Genomic DNA, 19,751 nt, shown 5'->3' on the forward strand with positions numbered 1-19,751 from the left:
CCCCCCCCCGCCCCGCGCCCAGGTAGCTGCGAGGAAACTTTTGCCGCGGCTGGGTAGCGGCACGTCTCCCGCTCCTCAGGGCCGCTGCCAGCCTTGCCGAGTCTCGGGACCGCTCTCGCCCCCGCTGCCACTCTCCCGCGCTCTCCTCGCTGCCCGCGAAGCAGGATGGCGGGGACCGTGCGCACCGCGTGCTTGGTGGTGGCGATGCTGCTCAGCTTGGACTGCCCGGGACAGGCGCAGCCCCCGCCGCCGCCGCCGGACGCCACCTGTCACCAGGTCCGCTCCTTCTTCCAGAGACTGCAGCCCGGACTCAAGTGGGTGCCCGAAACCCCCGTGCCAGGTGAGGAGGCGTCCCCGCGCGCGTCCCCCGCGCCCGGCGGGGAGCCGGGGGCGCGTGGCGACCGTACCCCCGGGCGCGCTGGCCTCGTGGGGCCGCGGTCGTGCGCCCGGCCGCTGGGCACCTGGGAGTGGTCGCTGCGCCCGGGGCCCGGCCAGGTCTACCGGAGGAGGGCGGAAGGGTGAGTGTGGACCGTGTCCGCATCTCCCGGGCTCGCTCTGCTGTCAGGGAAGGTGCGGGTGGGAGGCACGGCGGGGAGGGCCTTCTCGCGAGCGCCCATTTTGGGGGGAGGGCGGGAAGGTGGGAGCTGCTTCCCGGGGCCTTGGCGAACTGGCGCCCCACAGCCGAGCCGGTGCCTCGAGCATTCGCCACCCTCGCTTGCACGAACGTGCCAGCGTTTCAGCCGGAGCTGGACCGTGGCTACGGCCATTCTCTCCCCAGCCTGCCCCCCACGCCCTCCTTTCCGCAGCCTGGGCTCCCGGGGTTCGCGGGCCCAAGTGCAGGCAAAGTTGGGGACAGATCTCCGAATCCTCAGTGGCAGATAGAGTACACGCTGGGGGAAACTTTTGAGTAGGAGGGTCCCCAAGATGAGGAGGACCGAACCTTTCCCTTCAAAACAGCGTCCCTTATCCAGGTTGGCAAAATCGCTTCGGAAACGGTGCTGCCGGCCGGGGAGCAGGAGTCCAAAGATGATTTAACTCCTCCCCTTCTCAAATTCATCTGCCTTCTTGACAGGCTGGACCCTGAAGGGGAGATGATTTTAGGTGGAGGAAAGTTTCCGAACGCCTGCCTTTTGTTCTGCACAATCAGATCCTGTTGTAAGGGCATATTTTAACCTTCGCTGTGGGCTGCCGCTGTCAACAGATGAATATTAATGGCCCCGTGTGATTGACTGTCCCGCGGTTGGACTCCTAAAAGCCTGCCTTAGAATCCAATTAGGACAAGTTGCTACACTGACACTGCGGGCGAGAAGAGTTGGTTTGAAACAGGTTAATTTATCGGAGGTGCGCTCTGCAGAAGCGGCCGGTGGGGTTCGCAAACCCCGAGACGTCCGTGGCCTTCGGGGTCTCCTCCCAGCCGGGGTCTCCTCCCAGCCCGCGCCTCCAGCGAGGCGCGCGTCCCGCGCTTCGGAGGGATCAGGGATCGGGGAGCAGCCCTCGTCAAAACTTGGCTCGTGGCTCTCAACAAGTCAGAGAGGCGGGCCTGATGGTTGGACCAAGTTGTGAACGCGACGCGCGCCCTGTGGGCGCTGCCAGCGAGCGTTCACTAGCGGGAGGTTACCTAGGCAGCCGGCGCTCCCTCAGCCCTCAGCCTTTTCTTTAGGTGGATGAAAAGAGCCGAGCGAGCCCGCTGTTTGGTTGCAAAGGTAATTGGTCACCCCTTTTGGCGACTGAAATGCATTTGCGCATATGTTAAATATTGCGTTGCAGGATTTCGCTCTATGGGAGGGGAGAACTACCTCTCCCACTGTTAAATGTTCATAACGTACCACGTGGGCGTGTGCAGGAGCTGTAAGGGGCAACCTACGAATCAGTTCCACAGAGCTGAAACAACAGGCGCAATCTCTCTCCCCTCGAAGTGTCGTGGTAATTAGATTGCTAAGGCCAGAGAACATGCTCTTGTTGATAATGTAAAAATTGGTCCTCACAGGATGAGTCCCCGTGAGATGAATGGTTCCAGGGTTGGGGTTGGGGCCACATTCGGCTGGCTGGTTCGAGGCCAGGGAGTAAAGGTTGTGCTTTAAAAGAAGAAAAAGACCAGAAGGAACACACTGATACTCATTTAGCACCCCCCTCCCTCTCCACACACTCGTGCTGGCGCTGGCCCTCCCTCCTCCTCCCCAGCTCTCTGGCTGCCGGCCTCTTTGCAGCATCTGTATACAAGTACTGGGAGGGCCCACACACTGTGTGTAAGAGATTTGGCCTGGGCTCCCTCCCTGCGAGCTCTCTTGCTCCCCGCCTAAGGATGGCCATGCTGTAGAGGACAGGAATTCCTAATGGGGATTTTTTTCCCCCTTTTCCTCCAGTATTTCCCAAACTCTATAGGCAAAATCACTTTCCAAGGGTCTTCATATAAACCCAACCTCCCTTCTTCACTTCTATTAAACAGCCGTGTGCGGTGGCCAGCACCTTCTAGATGGCGGGCAGGCACTCTTCTGCCTCGTGCTGGAGTAAAGCCAAACTTCAAATACGGTGACACCCAGGCAGCTAGCTACCATATATCCTGGATGTTGCTGGGACTGCGCAGATTTCCAGTACTCTTGTCTTGCCATGAAAACCATGTGTCCTGAATTTCACTTGGGCAACTCTGGTCACTGTAGAATGGGAAACATGGTGAAAATCCTAATGTCCACAAGTGGAAATAGCTCATCGGTATTTCAGAGAAGAGATGATAATGGCCGACTAAATACAATGGCAAGTGCATCATCTCAAAGTGAATAAATGTGTCATTTGCTGCTGTCATTCCGTGGCTGGAAATTGAGAGAGAGCTGCAAATTATTTGATAGTTATGAACCGTCAAGGTGACCGTTTGACTTTTTTTCCCCCATCTGTATTTTAAGCCATGTTCAGTTTGCCCGTGTCACTGTACTAACTGCTAATTAAAGCTCTTTTTGTCCCAGATAAAATGAGATTTGGTCACAGGAAGGAGAAATCCTCAAGAATGTCCTGTCTCACTTAGGGGGAGCATTTGGGATTGACTGCTAACTTCGGCCATTAGCAGAATTGGGTTAGAGTGGATAAGGTACATTTCTTATGCTAGTATGGATGAGACTGAATGGCATTTGAAATCAGCCAGCCTAAAAAATAAATCACTGGTGCTGAAGGGCTACACCAGACTTCCACAAAGCAGATCTAAAGCCTTACAATCTCATGTTCCCATTTCTTTTAGAGCGTTCAAAGGCACGGGATAGCAATTCTAAATAGCATGTCCCCCAAATCCATAGATCTTTTCATACCCCACTCTCTCTCTTTTTAAGGATTTGTAACTTGGAAGGCACCACAGATGGAAACCAGGCACACAGAGTTAGCATTTGGCAGAAAAATCCATATAACTGACTTTCAGTGTAGCTCTTTTGCCCTTATTTAATTTAGAAAAATTCAGAAAAAAGCCAATGAGCTCATAAGTCTGGATGTTTATTTTGTTTTGCTTAACCTACCCACAGGCGCAATCAAGAATGGATACAATTTTAGGCAAGGAAAGTGAGCTAGTAATCAGACAATGATGTTTCCAATTGTCTCAAGGGAATGTTACAGAAGTCTGAAAAAAAATTCCTCTAAACAAAAATCAAGTGTAATTCACTTTATGAATGCCATACACCGCTTTTGTGGGGGGTGGTGGTGAAGGGGACGGTCTGGAATGGGAAAATCAAACAAACCGTGGTAGTGTTGCAACTCCCCAAAGATTGAGGGATCTTGCCTTAGAGGGCCCTGGAAAGTGCAGGAACCAATCCCGAAGGCCAAACTCCCGTGTGGGTCAAAGGCAACCCTGAAGAGCCAAGCCCGACTTGGAGTTTCTCAAGATAGATGGAACACCATAAAAATAAAAATCAGCGTTCTTGAAACAAAGGGAGAGTTTGGTATTTGTTGTTGTTGTTGTTTTAAAGTGTGAGACCTAGTGACCGTGTCTGGGTGACCAGCCGCGGCTCCCCAATCAGTTGGAAAGAGCTAGGGGTCCTAAGGTCGGGAGAGAGAACAAGACACGGGGTGTGGGTGTGGGAGGACTTGCTCCCTGCCGAGGCCGCACTAGACGTGGGGGCGAGCAGGTGATTTGTTCGCACTTTGACAAAGTTGCATTATTGCACGCTAACTGGGGACAGTTCGGAGGGCTCTTCCGGAGCATGGTCTGAGTAGATTTCTGAGGCCAGTCCTGACGGGTGGTACTGGGCTGGGCTCGGAGGGCCGCGTGGGGCCCGTCGAGGAGATGGCTGGAGGTCGGTGGAGCGCCCGGGCCTGCGAGGAACCTAAGCCTGGCGCTCCTTGGCCGGCCCCGCGTGAGGTGCTGGAGGTGCCGAGAGGCGTAAGACACAGCCCCTTTTGTCAAGGCGCTCACAGTCTAGTGGGGGAGCCTACGAGTAAACAGGCTTCTCAGGAAACTTGTAGGATTAAACAGGGTGAAAAGGGCTAGAAAATACCTCCAGGAAATTGGCTGAAATGGTCACAATAGCCAGCCTGGCCAAGGGAAAAGAACTGAAGAGATGAAGTGGGAGATAGGGCGGTCGCTCTTAATAGGGCCGCCATCTTAAAGAGAGTTTTCTTAATTCTTGGAGCAAATTCCACGCAAGCATTAGGAGATGCATGCATGGGATGATTCTGATGGATGCTAGATGACACAGATGGTGTCAGTTTTGCAATTTTTTTTTCTTATGGGCTGGTAGATTGCGTCCAGTCTTTTTGATGCAATATTTTTGAGCTTTCTGCTACTTACATCTTTAGAGTTGCCATGTTTGCTGTTCGCTGTGGCCTAGAAAAAGGCTGCTTATTACCAACCTGGGAAGAAAGAGGCCTGGGTTTGTCTGCTATGAGACAAGACAGAAAATATGTTTTCTCCTTAAATGGCAGCTATCAATGACCACGCCAACTTTAGTGTTTGATGCATATACAAAAGCATGGGTCTTAAGAGGTATCTTATTACTCATTTCTAAGAAAATTGAAGATAATCACTTATAACTTGTGCACACGATACATCATTTGGAAAGAATTTCACTAGGGATCATATTGCTCAACTGAAAAGTTCTGGCATGCTGAATTTGTACATTTTTGTGAATGCTTCCTTTACTCTGATCTCTTGCTTTTTTCTGCATATGGTTATTTGTATGTTTTAGATTAGAAGCTTCTTAAAGGGAAAGCACTGCATTTGGTGCAGTGTTGAGCACAATACCAAGAGCACCACAGCACATTTAGTAAATTATTGACAATAATAGAATTTCTAGATCATGACGTATTCCCTATGAACACTCAGATACTTTCCTAAGCTCTGTGTCATCTTACTTATTTTAGAAGCCCAAGTCCAGTTTGTTCGGGTACACTGCTGGGGTATGTGGACAAACTTTTCAGGCTGTATATATCTTGACTGGAGCCAGATTCAGTCTTGCCTCAGTTAGCTGGCGACTCCTAACCATCAGGAAGGGCTTATTAATGTCGAGTACCCGAAGAACAAATTGAAATTAGCAACATTGTTATGATTGGCATAGTATCATTACAGATCAACAGTTATTATAGCACATAAATTGTAAGACATCTCTTAAATCAAACTCTCTTTGATTGAATGTCAGCTAGACCTTTCTCGCTAACGTTGACATTACTGTATTTGGGAGTTGAGCTATAACACATGCACGGACCTGTTGAAGTACCTCACACGTTTCTGTAGCCTGGGATCAGAATTTGTGCACAGGCTCAATTCAAGACACCATACCAGGAGCCAACATCTATTCAGCCCTAGCCAAGCTTGCAAAGGGGTTTGATGTTTTGGGTAATCTAGGGTCTAATGGAAAGTGTGGGTAGAACCCCCCCCCCACACTCATTTGCCCATATTTAGCAAATTGTCTGGCTTGAAACAGGATCCCCAGCACTCCATTAAGAAATGAGCATCAGAGAATAGAATCCAAACCCGGGGCCCCAGACTGGCTTTAGAGTCAGCGTAGGGTAATGGGAATTTACCTTCTGAGATAGAATGACAGGGAGAATGTGAGTCAGAAAGCAAGGTGAAGGTGGGCATACCAGCAGAGAAAATGTGCATTTTGAAATGCTGCATGTGTGGAGAAAACCCTCGCTGGAGCACGGTAGTCTCACTTGAAGACCTCGTTGAATGTACAAAGTAAAAAAGATTTAGTTCTGTACTTCAAGTTAGGCCAATTAAACCTCAATTGTCCAAGTGCTAAGTATTAGAAATACTTGTCCGCCATTTTTAAACAAAAGTGAATCCAGAGTGATTACCAAGAAAGGCGTGTTCACTTTTGCCTCTTTTTGTGTGTAGCTGGATAAAGCCTTATTTGAGAGTTTGTATTTTTCCTCATGAATAAAAAAGAGTCAATGGTAGGACCAAAATGCATTGCTCGTGTTCCAAACAGTTAATTACTTCCAGTAGTCGAAATTGTATTTATATGCTAGATTAGTAAATCTACTAAGCTCTTTGAAGTATACTTAATAGGCTTATATTGATAAATAATTGATAGGAAGGGAGATAAAATACAAGTGAAAGCGGCAATAAGAAGGGACAGGGAAGTTAAAGCCATTATAAAAGAAACCTCCACTCACTGTATTCTATCCATCCACCTGAAAGTTGAATGATGTACATTTCTCAGAAGCGAGGATTTTGAGAATATCCTGTGTTTTTTGGAATTTCCACAATGTGGCATGCATTTATTTCTTTTATAAATCCAGAATAAAGCAGAATTCTAGACTACAATTTTAATTGGCCTTTTTGAGTCTGCCTTTTGGAAATAAGTTTATGACTGGAAAATTAGAAATCCTGAGTATGGCATCTTTAAGGTATGTGTTCAGAGTCATCTATATCTGCCCTACTAGACTGTGATCTTCATCTTTGTGTCTGCCATTATCTAGCGAAGAGCATGGTACAAATCATAGGTGCTCCATAAATATTTGTAGACTAAATGGATGATTGGAAGTAGAAATGTATTACAAACAAAATTTCCATAAAGCCAATATTTAAGTAATTGATTCACTTTTACTAATATATTAAGGTTTCTAAAAAAAAGCAGCTCCTTTTTCAGGTCAAAAATCCATTTGTTGTCTATAGGTAAGTGACAAAGGACTGGTTTAATTCATGTGGCTGTACTATAATTCCCCGAAAGAAGTAGTCTAGCCACACCTTTCCAAGAGGTAAGTATTCTGTGCTTGTTTACAAGGCTATTCTAAGAAGTTTATAGATAAATTAAATATATCCGCCTATACGTAAATGCATTTATTTACTTTACAGATCTGTGGCATTTAGGTTTCAAAAATAATGCAACTTGGTGTCAGTTACAGAAACATATATGGAATGTATGTAAGTTTTTCTTTGGTGTTTCTTACCTATAACATGAAGCTTCATAAATGTACACTTAAAAGGACATAATCCAAAGTGGATATTCAGCCAAGGAAATTTTATTTGAGTAGGATAAAGGGCCTCCTGAGGGGTCTCTCAATTTCTGTATGCATTGGGGCAAGCTTTGAAAGTCAGCTGAGAAAACTCAACTATTTGGCTAGGGATGACCCATCGGGAGTTCTTTCAGCTAGAGGCTCAACTAGGAAAGAGGGTAAAAAGGAAAGGGATGATGTTCATTTGAAAATAATATCAGAATTGTGTTTGCATACTTTCCTCCTTAGTTATGGTTCTGCTCCCTCTCTCCCAAACTCTGCATTCTGGTACTTGTGGTATGTATCAGCATCCTGGGATAGTCCATTGCTCTTTGTCCATTTTTGGTTTGGAGGATTAAAGCTGAGGGAAACGTGGGCAAGAGAGGAAGGGCTAGAGCAACAGATATAGGGAGGACATTCAAAGCCCTTACTCTGGTGTGTATCAGAAAGTTCACTGACACATAACACTCTGAAACGATTGGAAAACGTTTGAATTTGGAAGCTTGCATGTTCATAGAAAATACGGAGATATGTCCCAAGTGCATTTGGGTCCCTGAAATACTCTATTTGTACTTCTTCTTGCTTAGTATCCTTTTTTTTTTTTTGAAGTACCTAGCTTATTCATAGCCTCTGCCAGACCCTACAACTGTTGAATACAGACGCCATATTTGATTCCGCATGATATCCTCTAGAGTGGTGAGTAGAGTGCCTTGTATAGAGTTATTAATAAAGGTTGGAGCTAAGGTAAGAATAAAGACCTAAAGACACAGTCTACAGGACTTGACTGCTGTTGAATGAGATTCCTAGGATGGCATATACCTAGAGAAGGACTGAGTCCCTGGATGCATCATTGTCTAAGTTGATCTGCAGTAGGATTGAGGATGGGGTGGTGGAGGTGAAGCCCATTTATTTGTTCTTTGTGGTCCTGGGAGCCTTGTTGCCCCTCCTTCAAAACTGAAGTCTGGGGAGAAAGTGACAAGTAGAGAGAAATTTTTACCTACAGGTTTCTCTAAGATTTACTTATTTATTTGAGAGGAGGGGAGAGAGGGAGAGAGAATCTTAAGCAGACTCTGTGCTGAGCACAGAGCCCCATGTGGGGCTTGATACAGGGCTCGAACCCACGACCCTGAGATCAGGACCTGAGCCAAAACCAAGAGTTGGATGCTTACCTGACTGCGCCCCCCAGGCGCCCCGCCCCCCAGCCTTCTTTAAATGTGGTGTTTGAGGGGCACCTGGCTGGCTCATTTGGTAGAACACGTGACTCCTGGTCTTGGGGTCGTGAGTTCAAGACCCAAATTGGGCATAGAGCCTACTTTAAAAAAATGTGGTGTTTGGATATGTTTTATATGTATTTATATTTATATACACACGTGTGTGTACATTCATAGTTTATGTATGTATAAATATTCTATATTTCTATTATTTTGATAGGAACAACTTATAATTATGTGCTACTTAAACTGTTTGAAAGTTGCTAATTATTACTCTTAGTAGTGAGTGGTCTTTCACAATCCTATCTTATATTTGTGTTATGAAAGCCTTGCTTTCATATATTTTATGTACAGACAATGCAACCACTCATAAAGTGTCCATAGCTTCTGAGTTCAGGTGACCTGCCTGGTTCCAACACACACACACACACACACACACACATTTGTACACTCACACATACACACATATACTATCCCTACATCTATACATCCTTAATAACCTAGAGAAAAAGCCTAACTTACCCTGGGAAGAGCTATGGGGTACAGCTTCTCAGAGCTCGAGTAAACCATTTTCAGTTGGATTGGCCCCAAATTGTTACAGAGTGAATTGTCACTGATATCATAGAGCTCATTTATTAAGTTCCATCATTTTCCTAAGTACAGAGATGTGATCCTCATTTAAAGCAGTGGTGGTCAACCCATACTGTGAATTTGACTCATTTCGGAGAATGACTTCTCGTGCTGGCCACGTTGCATGTTGAAGTCCATAGCAAGGAGAATGTGACCCAAGAGGCAGTTTCCAAGTTAACTTTCATGGAGTGATTGTACTGGGGACAACATTTAGTTGTTTGGGAAAACAGATGGAAATCCTCAGGAAAGCAACCTACTAATATTGAACTCTATATGCCATTGCTGCATAAATATTGAAAAGTTTTTCATTCTCTACCTCAGACAATATTCAGTGAGCCCTGATTCTATGCCAGGTACTGACCTAGGAGCTGATGCATAAGATACAGTCACCGCCTAGGGAGGGAACTGTGTAGGGATCTGGGGGTTGTTGAGCTATGGAAGAGGGGTGCCTAGCTGCCTTAAGTGGGCTGTCACGTAAGGTATATGCAAAGGCCTGTAGAGACAAAATGACACATTTGTTGGACTGGACTGGTTTGGACTGGTTGGAGAACAGCCATGGGGGGCGGTGGATGTAGAGGAAAGATGAACTAGAAAAGTAGGCAGGAAATGATGAGGAGTTTCCTCAGGCTGTATCCAAGGATGATGAGGAGCCATGAAAACATTTGAAGAAGAGAAAATGGTATTCAGTATGGAGAATGACTGGTACAGAGTCTTAGTAATACAGGCGAAAAAAAAGCAGGGCGGAAAATAGGGGAGTAAAAGATCAAGTTGAGAGACCAGAGGAAGTGGATCAGGTATGACTTGTTGACTGGATATGAGGATAGTGGGGAGAGTCTAGAACTTCTGGTTTTTCTGGGTGGTGGGGCTATGGCACATAATAGGTGCTCAGTAAATATTTGTTGGCTTAGTGAAATAGAGGAGGAACATATATTTTTAAGTAAACTCTACCCCCAACGTGGGGGCTCGAACTCATGACCCCAAGATCAAGAGTCGCACGCTCTATTGACTGAGGCAGCCAGGCGCCCCAAGAAGAACATATTTTTTTTTAAAGATTTATTTATTTATTTGAGAGAGAGAGAGACACAGCTAGAGAGGGAACACAAGCAGGGGGAGTGGGAGAGGGAGAAGCAGGCTTCCCATGGATCAGGGAGCCCGATGCAGGGCTCGATCCCAGGACCTTGGGATCATGATCTGAGCTGAAGGCAGACGCTTAACGACTGAGCCAGCCAGGCACCCCAAGAAAAACATGTTTTTAAGGGGGGAAATAATGAGTTTGATTTTGAAGGGGTTGAGTTTGAGAGGTTCTTTGATCATTGAGGCAGAAATGTCTGCTAGGTAGTTGAGGTTGTGTTTTGGATGACAGACGAGAGAAATCAGGGCTGGGGATACATACTCGGACATTAACAACATATAGATGGTAACTGAAACTCTGGGAATAGATGAGATCACTGGGAAATAGTGTATACACTCTCCTGGAGTTCAGAAGAAGCATAGTTGGGACTCATCAGCATATAGGCTCAAGTTGGAAGTCAAGGGTGTGGATGATATTTTCCAGGCTTTTGCATGTGACACATCTTAAAATGCATTTTGCCAACATCTGGTGATTTAAAAAAAACTGCCAAAGACTTCAAGAATTCTCTTGATTAAGAGAAAGTATGAGTAGATGTTGTCATGGTCCAAGATTTTGCAAATAAGATAATGCGCTAACACACACACACACACACACACACACACACACACACACACAGGGGTGTGGGGGGAATGTAGAGAAGCACATTTGAAGCAAGGGATTGGATTTCTATTATTTTTGATAGCAGTAATTAATAATTTTGCATGCTATTTAAACTGTTTGAAAGTTGTTAATTGTTACTCTTAGCAGTGGGTGGTCTTTCACAATCCTACCTACATTTGTGTCGTGAAAGCCTTGCTTTCATATATCTTATGTACAGACAATGCAACCACTCATAAAGTGTCCATGGCTTCTGAGTTCAGCTGACCTGCCTGGTTCCAACATAGAGGCCCCCCTGCCGCACCCCAGCCCCCACTGGGGACCAGCCTCCCACTCTGGAGAATGAAAGCTGTAGCTTTTTGGAGCTTTGGTCTCTATTCCACTTCAGACTGGGCCCTGCTGGCTGGTCTCTGAAACATGTGGTTCCAAGCAAATACTAGGCATACTTGTGTAATTGGGCTGATTTTTCTTAAGTGTCTATGGAGATGTAGTGTGTGTGTGTGTGTGTGTGTGTGTGTGTGTGTGTTTGGTTGGTGGGGGGAAAGGGTGGTAGAATTCTCTGTTTCTCTGGCATGAAGAGTTTCTTTAATTTCCCTGTTGTTCAAGAGGTTGCCTTTATCCAGGCTTCTATTTTCATTCAGTGTAAACTTGAAACCCCTTGTTCTCCAGTAGATTTTTTCACGACCACTTTCAAGTTAATGAAATAGTATGGAAGGGGCCCCAAGGGAAGAGCACAGAAACTACCATTTACTGAGTGCCTACAATGTGCCAGTTGCTTTATATTTAATCTCGTTTACACAGCAAACCTGAAAGGGTGGCGCTGTCATCTCCATTTTACAGATGAAGAGACTGAGGCCCAGAAAGGTTAACTTTCCCCGAGCCTGTGTAATATGCGGAGCCAGGATTTGCATCCAGATTTGTCTCACTTGATAGCTCATGCTCTTGCCAGTATGCTCACTGGATTCTGAGGGGAAGGAAGATGGGCTGGATAGAAAGCATTTGACTTAACTTCCCACACTCCTTTGACTTTATGACATTTTTCACTCCGGGCTTCTCTCCTCCTCTCGGGCTGATTCTGTCTCTGCTTGTTTGCCTTCACCCTCCCACCCTTTCTTAGATGCAAGCGCTCCAGTCATGTTTGTCCTTTGCCCCTTCTGTTCTCTTTGCTCATTCCCACACCCATTCCCATGACTTCATTATCTTCGCTGTTTGAATGACTCCCGTCTCCCTTTCCAGCCTGACCTCTTCCTTGCTGTCCAGTTCAGGATCTGCCAGTCGCCCTGCCGAACATCTCCATCCAGAAGTCCTGCTAAGGCTTCCCTTTCCGCGGAGCCAAAAATCAGTCCATCATTTTCTCCTCCCGCCTGCACAAAACTGCCCCCCTCCAACATTCTGCATCTGTGGCGATAGCAGCTCCGGTACCCAGACCTGAAACCACGCAATCATCTTGGACTTCTCTTTGTCCACCTCTCACCCCCGAATTAAATGGCTAAGTCCTGCGAGTCTATCTCCGCCATGTCTTTTGCGCTTCCCTCCTTGGCCCGTGTGCCTTCTGTTTAAGCACAACAGGCCATGAACTCCTTAACTGAAAGGACCCTGTAGTTGTCTGCCTCCGAGCCTTTGCTTGTGGACCACCTGACTGTCTCCCTTCCGTCAGTGCATGTTCTAGTCCTGGCCACCCTTCAAGGTGGCCGTGCGATGTCATCTCCTGCATGAACCATATCACGGTTCCCCATGCCTAGTTCCCTTTGAACCCTGGTCTCATTGTACTTCTCCTATGGCCTTGGTTCTCTCTTGCTCTTCTAGTTATTTATGTCCTTGACCTTTTCGTCTTCCTAGAGGCTTGCTCCTTAAAGGGTGGCCCATGCACCAGGAGCATCAGCATCACCAGAGAGCGTGCAAGAAATGCAGAATCTCAGGCCCCATCCCAGACCTGCTGAATGAGACCTGTATTTCTCTTTCTCTTTCATTTCATTTTTATTTTTTTAAAGATTTTATTTATTTATTTGACAGAGAGAGACACACAGAGAGAGGGAACACAAGCAGGGGGAGTGGGAGAGGGAGAAGCAGGCTCCCCGCTGAGCAGGGAGCCCCGTGTGGGGCTTGATACCGGGACCCTGGGACCATGACCTGAGCCGAAGGCAGATGCTTAACAACTGAGCCACCCAGGAGCCCCGAGACCTGTATTTTTAAACAAGATCCCCAGTTGATTTGTATGCACCTTAAAGCTTGAGAAGGGCTGCTTCCAAGTGTAAGCTCCTTGAGGACAAGGACCTTGCAGGACTCAGGGGAGGGTTTTGCACATAATAGGTCCACGTTCTTTTGATTTCTTGCGTTTGTGCTGTGCTTGGCTGTTCATTCATTCATGTGGCCCCAGCGATCTATACACAAGAAATGTATGCAAGAAATGTATGAGGGGGGAGGATGGGAGAGGAGAGAGAGAGAGATTCAGAGAGTGGGGGTGAGAAGGAGGGAAGGGGGGTTGAAGAATGAAGGGGCTGGATTGAGCCCATATGCTGGCTAATAACTTTGCGACTAGTTTGGAAAACAATCTTTGCTCTCCCAGATAGTTAGAGCCTCTTGTCTACGCCTTGGCTTAATTTAATGTGGCCAGAGGCAAGTGTCTTCCAAGACCATTTTGCTCTTACCCTAGGGACCTAATGGTTTCCCACTTTTTTTTTTTTTTTTTAACTGGGCTTCTGGGGTGTACCTTCTCTGGCCATCCCCAGAAGTCAGAGTGGAGCTTTTGAAGCTATTCAGAGGGCCATGGAAGAACTGTGCTCAGTGTTTCAAATAGTCCCGTTTTCAGAAACTGATTTTCTGCTTTGTTTTCAAACTTCAAAGTTTATTTCTGAAATAAAGGTTTATTTTCCCCCACGGAATTCTGAAGGTTTTATACAAGTGTTAATTTCTAAAACCTAAGTCATTTCTTGCCTTTGAAACTTCAGTGCTGTGGGTCAATTTAATAACGTTGCCTGAAGGTTCTTTTGGCCTTCAAAAGCTGTCAGATTGCCTTTTCTTTGTTCTTTGAGGGAGTAAGGTTGCCTCATTCACAAAGCTTGAAGGAGTTGGAACCAGCTTTAGTCAATCATTCAGGCTTTCTCCACCCCTCAGCAATATCCAGTTTTATTTTCAAGCTAGGTCCTAGTGGCAACGAGATGTATCGCCGACTAAGTTCTATGTGAAAGTCTCTGAAAACTCATCGCCATTTATTTCATAGAGTAGAGTGATAAGAAGTAGCCTGAGTTATTAGGATACCCGTAGCTAAGGGGAGCAGCGGGTGTTCTGAGCACACCCATCGCTGCCCTTCTGGGGCTTAGAAAAGCTCCAAAGCTACCGAGGCCCCCCTTCATCATCTGCCGGACTGCTCCCCACATCTTCCCTTTTTGCCTTCCTCCTCTTCTATCCTCATGCTCTCTCTCAACTGGTTATAATTTAGAACAGAAGGTGTTTTATGGTTTGTTATATTTATTGAATGGTTTTGTGTTTCTTGTTCTCTAAAAAAATTGGAGGAGTGGAATGTTTTATATTTCCCTGTGTATTTTAGTTTTTAAGTTGTGTTTCCTTTTCCTATAGCTCCTGATTTCCTTTTCTCCTCTCTCTTCCCCCATCTTCTTCTGCCTCCTCCACATCCGCTTGCCCTCAGTGATTCTGGAGAGAAAACAGCCTTTCCGTTTCTGCCCGCATATTTGGTTTGGGTACCTGGTTACTTCTCCTGGGGATATTTCGAAATTCGATTCCTTAGTTTGGAATTGCAGAGCTCTAAAATATGCACCAATGAATTTACATTCCACTTTCTAAGAACTCTGAGTATTTAAAAGGGTTTCTGTACAGATAGCACCAGGCTAAATATATCTGACTGGAGTATCTCAGATCATTGCTATGTAGTTTACATTCTCTCTCACTTTGTCATAATTCTCGATGAATGCAAATTGCATCTTTGTTCTTAGAAATCTCTTGTCTTCCACCGAACTGCCTTTTTCTGAAGATCAGGGAGCCCCTTTGAGACACTGCTACAGTGGGGTGGAATTGACACCTAGCTCACAGGCTAACCAAATGTAGCTTGCTTTTCCCTGATGAAGTGATCACATTTCAGGACATCGTGTCACTTGCAGGATTTTATTGTCCTACTTTCAAATTTGACTTCAGGTTAAAGAGCGTCTTCCAGTTGGACTATTCCTTGGTATTTTTTTCTTCGTCTTTACACTTAGGGGGATCTTTTGTTTGTCCTGTGTCTATTATCTCTTCCAAGCTTGGCCAAGGCTGTTAGGTTATGCACCTACGTATAAATATTTAACAAGATAAGTTAGACAAAACGTGCTCGGAGATACTGCAGCCCTTCCATCCCCACCCCTGCCTCCGCCCCCACTCAGTTTTTGTGTAGAGTCACAGATGGTTGCTTTATCTCAGATGTTTAGATTTGGAGGACATTCCTTTGCACTTTGCTTGATGGACACAATGAAATGGAAGCATTTGAGTCAATCTGGACTACCAAAATGGTAGCACCAAGTAACAGATAACATTAGGCTCCTCTTCCTATTTTTTTCCAACTGGTTACCCAAACTCCCCTAAGCCAGAGAGTTTTAGGTAGGAGATTGTGTTTTTAAAGAAAATATTTCGGATAAAGACTAATGTTCTCGAGTCAGGAATAACAATTAGTACCATTCATTAATCAGGGACATGTTTTGACTTTGAGTCCTGGCTAGGAAATATAAACTGTGAAAGTCACACATATATATGAACCTCAGGCAAATTTATGACTTGTCAGCCTTTTAAGGTTAAATTCTTAACCCCAAATCGGGGCTGGCTTTATATGTGGAGTCCAGCACATTCCTCTGGGCCACTGAACACCACCCCCCCCCAACCCCGCCGCCCCAGCCCCAGCCCCAGCCCTTTGCTTAACAGCAGCTAATGGCCTAATGAGCAAGAAGGATTTCTGCCTCTTATCAGCTGCCTGAACAGCAACAGGAAGGCTGATATACAGAGTACGGGTCAAAACCCGAGTTCTCGAACCAAAAAAACTACAGGCGCAGTTTAAAACTCTGGCTATGTGGTATCCGTGCAGTTATCAATACCTATCAGCGAAGGAGCCGGACACTTGAGTTCAAACAAATAGCAATAGTCGTCAAAAGTATGAACAGTCTAATTAATTTTGCTAATAGTTCGTTCCTTCTTTGTTTAGTTCTTCTATAAATAGCCTCCATATAGTCTTTAATGAGCTTTTAGTTTGCGCCTGGAGGTTGTTATGGTCATGCGGGGGTGTTTGATTGGCAGATGGTGAGGATGGAGGCAAGGATATTTATGTTTTGGCCCGGAGTTTGGAAGGGGTGCCAAATAAACGTAAATAGATATCTACTACTACTTTTATTTGTTATTCAAACCGAGTTTTGGAATAAATATGCACTCAGCTTGCCACCGAGTCGGAGAAAGCTTTGTGCCTCCTCATATCGTACTCAGACATTTTTGAGGAGAAAGAGTCCTTGCCTACTTGTTAGAACCACTTGGATTCCAGGCTCAGACTCACATAGAATAAATATTTTAGGTTATTCAGTGCCCATTATAGTGAAAGCCCCTTGACTTTCATCTTCTGCATTTGCATTTTTTTCAGAGACAATAATGAAAACATTTTTTTTTTTTCAGATTCCGTCCTGTTGTTGAAGATCCTATTTACATAAACAGGCATTGTTGTGGCTTAGGGGAAGAATGTGGGGTCCCATTCTTTAGCTCCCTGTATATCTTTGCTAAGGCTTGTCTAAATAGAAGTAATGACGCTTTAGTCTAAGCAGCTTTTCTCATTTAGGTAAGCAGGGTGGTTTGAAATTTCAGTTTACTAGATAATTGAGTCTCTTCTTAATTATGTCAGGCATGCAGGTTGCTCTCTTGATAGTAAAGACCCTAAAAATCTAGTAATCTCCTCAGGCATCCGTTTGGTAATAAAATCCGGTGCATTTTCAGGGGTTAATTTTCATGACAATTGTTTGTCCCCTCCCCACCCCCACCCTTGAAGAAACCCTGCTATCTTTTAGGGCCTTGGTCTCCTCACGTCTGCCAGAGCACACTTAGCAATATATGTCACGGTGTTGCTGGAGTTACCGGATCTAGAGGAAATTTAAATGTATTCAGATTCATGCTCATTACACAACTTTCATTTCGAGTTTTTAATAGCCTTGTCATATTTCTCAGAAAATCATCGGCCTGACTTCGCCAGACTTGGTTTTCTGCCCTGAATGAAAAGCTGAAGATCAGCAAAAGTGGAGCCTAACTATCCCCTATTCGATCCTTTAAATCAAAAAAAGAAAAAAGAAAAGAAAAGAAAGGAAAAAGAAAAAAAAAGAAAAAAAATCTCAGAGGTCATCCGGGGCAGAGTGAGGTGGGAAAAACCTAAAAAAAAAAAAAAAAAAAAAAAAAAAGCCCAGGCCGCCTTCACATCTGCTAGTCATTCCCACTGGTGTGACTTCAATTCAGCGAGTTTTTATTGAGCACCTGTGGTGGGGGCGGTGCTAATAATCGTTAACATTTATTGAGCCAGGCGCTGTGCTAAGCCCTTTATGGGCAACATCCCATTTAATCCTCACTATAGCACTACCAGGTGGGTAGCATTATTTCCCCCATTTTACAGATGAGGAAACTGAGGCTTAGAGAGATTTCGTGACTTGGCCAAGGACAAATATTTTTCCGAAATGAATCACACTTAGTCTGGTCCCGGAGCCATGTTCCTAATCACTACTCTTGCGAAGGGCTCCGCATTTCTGGGAGTTACTCCTGAAACCAGTTCTGAGAACCCAGACTGTGTGAGATGCTGGGGATTCAAAGCCAAGCACTCCACTCTCCCTGCTCTTGGTGGGGGAGGCAGACAGGTAGACAGATGCGGACCAGGCATGGGGGGGGGGGTCTCCCGATCTGTGGAGGGGAAGAAGGTGGGCATGGGGGGTGGGGAGCCGTGGCTTGAATCTGTGGGAATGCTGTGTCCTGAGTGAGTTCAGCAGCCTGGGGGTCGTGGGCATTTGATTTTCCTGTTCAGTGAAGGTCATCATCTAGGAGTTGAACTGCCTCAGTGATTACATCAACCTGTTTCCATCATGGCCCCAGCTAACTGTAGCATCAGGTACCTTGAACCCAGCACTGCTTAGACACGCATGGTCAGCATGGTTTGGGACCTAATTGGCTCCATAGTTCCTGTGTCACAGTTTCTCTCTGATTGCACTTCTCCCTTAAAAAAAAAAAAAGTAAATTAAATGAGGCAGATATTCCTGAACCAAACTGCTGTGATCTTGAGAGCAGGTGGTTTTCTGAAGGTCTGAAGGCAGGTTATTTAAGACTGGCCGCCCACAGGGAGACCCCAGATCCAGGTTGGGTTCGTGTAGCTTGATGTGGAGCCCTCCTGGCATTGCCTGTTGGAGCCCACACGGGGCTCTGGGGAGCTCTGTATCTGCATCACCCACGCCTTGACAGAAGAATGAAGTGACTATTAAAAATTTTTGAGTTTTTCAGTGAAATCATGGGAATGGAAGCAAAATCCCCAGATCACTGTTTGGGTAATTTATTTTTGTTTTTCATAGCTCCCGAAGAAAGCAAGGAGGAAAAGAGTCACCAGTGAGCATCATGGAGAAATCTTTTAGGTGTTGCATTAATAACTTAGATTTTCCTCGATTTGGGGAGACATTTGGTTCAGGGTAGAGTGGACGCACCAACATGTGTGTTTGTGCATGTGAAAGACAGACAGACAGACAGACAGACAGACAGACAATATCCTTTAGCTTTCAGTCTCAGCTTACCAAGAACGCCTTGTGTCTTGAAGCTTCCTATAGTTGCTCTGCAACGGTTTGCTCGCCAAAACCCCTCCCGTGCACTTTCTCCTTCATTAAATCTCTTCCACAGAAAGGGGTTGCCACCAAGTCTAGACTTCAGTGACATGTAGGAGGAGGGCCAATTAGTGGGGATTTTGATTCCTATTACATGAGGGTGAGGCGGGGGGAGGAGGAGGAAAATCTGTCCTTCGCGGTCCTTCAGATTCTCAAGTTCTAACACAACAGTATGTGGAAGATGTATGAAATTACCGGAGCATTTACACAGCTATCCCCCAAGATGGCATAAATGCCACAGCGCTCGTGCATGTCAGTGTAGGCACTCAGACCAGCTGAAGGGTAGGAAAAGCGAGAAGATCAATAACGTGGCTTCTCCCTCAGGGATCAAGAGTGAGTGTTTGATTTCCTTGCGGTTGCATTTTGCTCAGGTGCAGTTCGTGTGTTGTACTAACAAGGCAACCGACCCCCTTTTCTATAGGTTCCTGTCGTCAGGAAAGAGGAAAGATAAAATAGAGGGCACTGATTATTTACAGTGGCTGAGAATGTAATTACAAGGTGCACTGGCTTGAAACTGAAATTTAGGTTAGCCATTAGAGCCGGGAGAAGCATCTTAACAGTAAGGGCAATTGGGCATCGGAGAGATTTGCTTGGGAGCTGGTTACGCAGTATCTCCCCGAGTGCCCGAGACTAGGAGAGAGACTCCAACCAAATTCGTGGTTGGGCTGGAGGCCCAGGTGGATAGACATCTGCCATTGTCGCCTGGCTCTGTTTGTGACTACTTGCTAGGAGCTTGCAAACATTTCTTCATGTATCTGAAATATGCCTAGTTTGTGAAGCACAAGAAAACAAATGCAGTTGAGCAGTGAGAATGAGGCGTTTGGATTGGTCTGAGGACCCCCCCCCCTTTTTAAAAAAGATTTTATTTATTTGAGAGAGCGAGCGAGCGCACAGGGCGGGGAGGGG

At 45.7% G+C, this 19,751-nt stretch overlaps 1 protein-coding gene across 1 annotated transcript in view; it reads left to right on the top strand.

Annotated features, from left to right (window-relative positions):
• Positions 1-6: 6 nt before the first annotated feature.
• The window catches only part of GPC3 (glypican 3), a 403,812-nt gene continuing 384,067 nt past the window's right edge, over positions 7-19,751 (top strand). The window contains exon 1 of the mRNA XM_025852524.2: positions 7-340. Coding sequence (XP_025708309.1) covers positions 166-340 — 175 coding nt within the window. The 5' untranslated portion in view covers positions 7-165. The remainder of the gene's footprint in view (positions 341-19,751) is intronic.

This window comes from Callorhinus ursinus, unplaced genomic scaffold (genome assembly GCF_003265705.2).
Source record: "Callorhinus ursinus isolate GAN/ISIS: 27379988/994484 unplaced genomic scaffold, GSC_fseal_2.0 scaffold33, whole genome shotgun sequence".
NCBI classification, from domain to species: domain Eukaryota; kingdom Metazoa; phylum Chordata; class Mammalia; order Carnivora; family Otariidae; genus Callorhinus; species Callorhinus ursinus.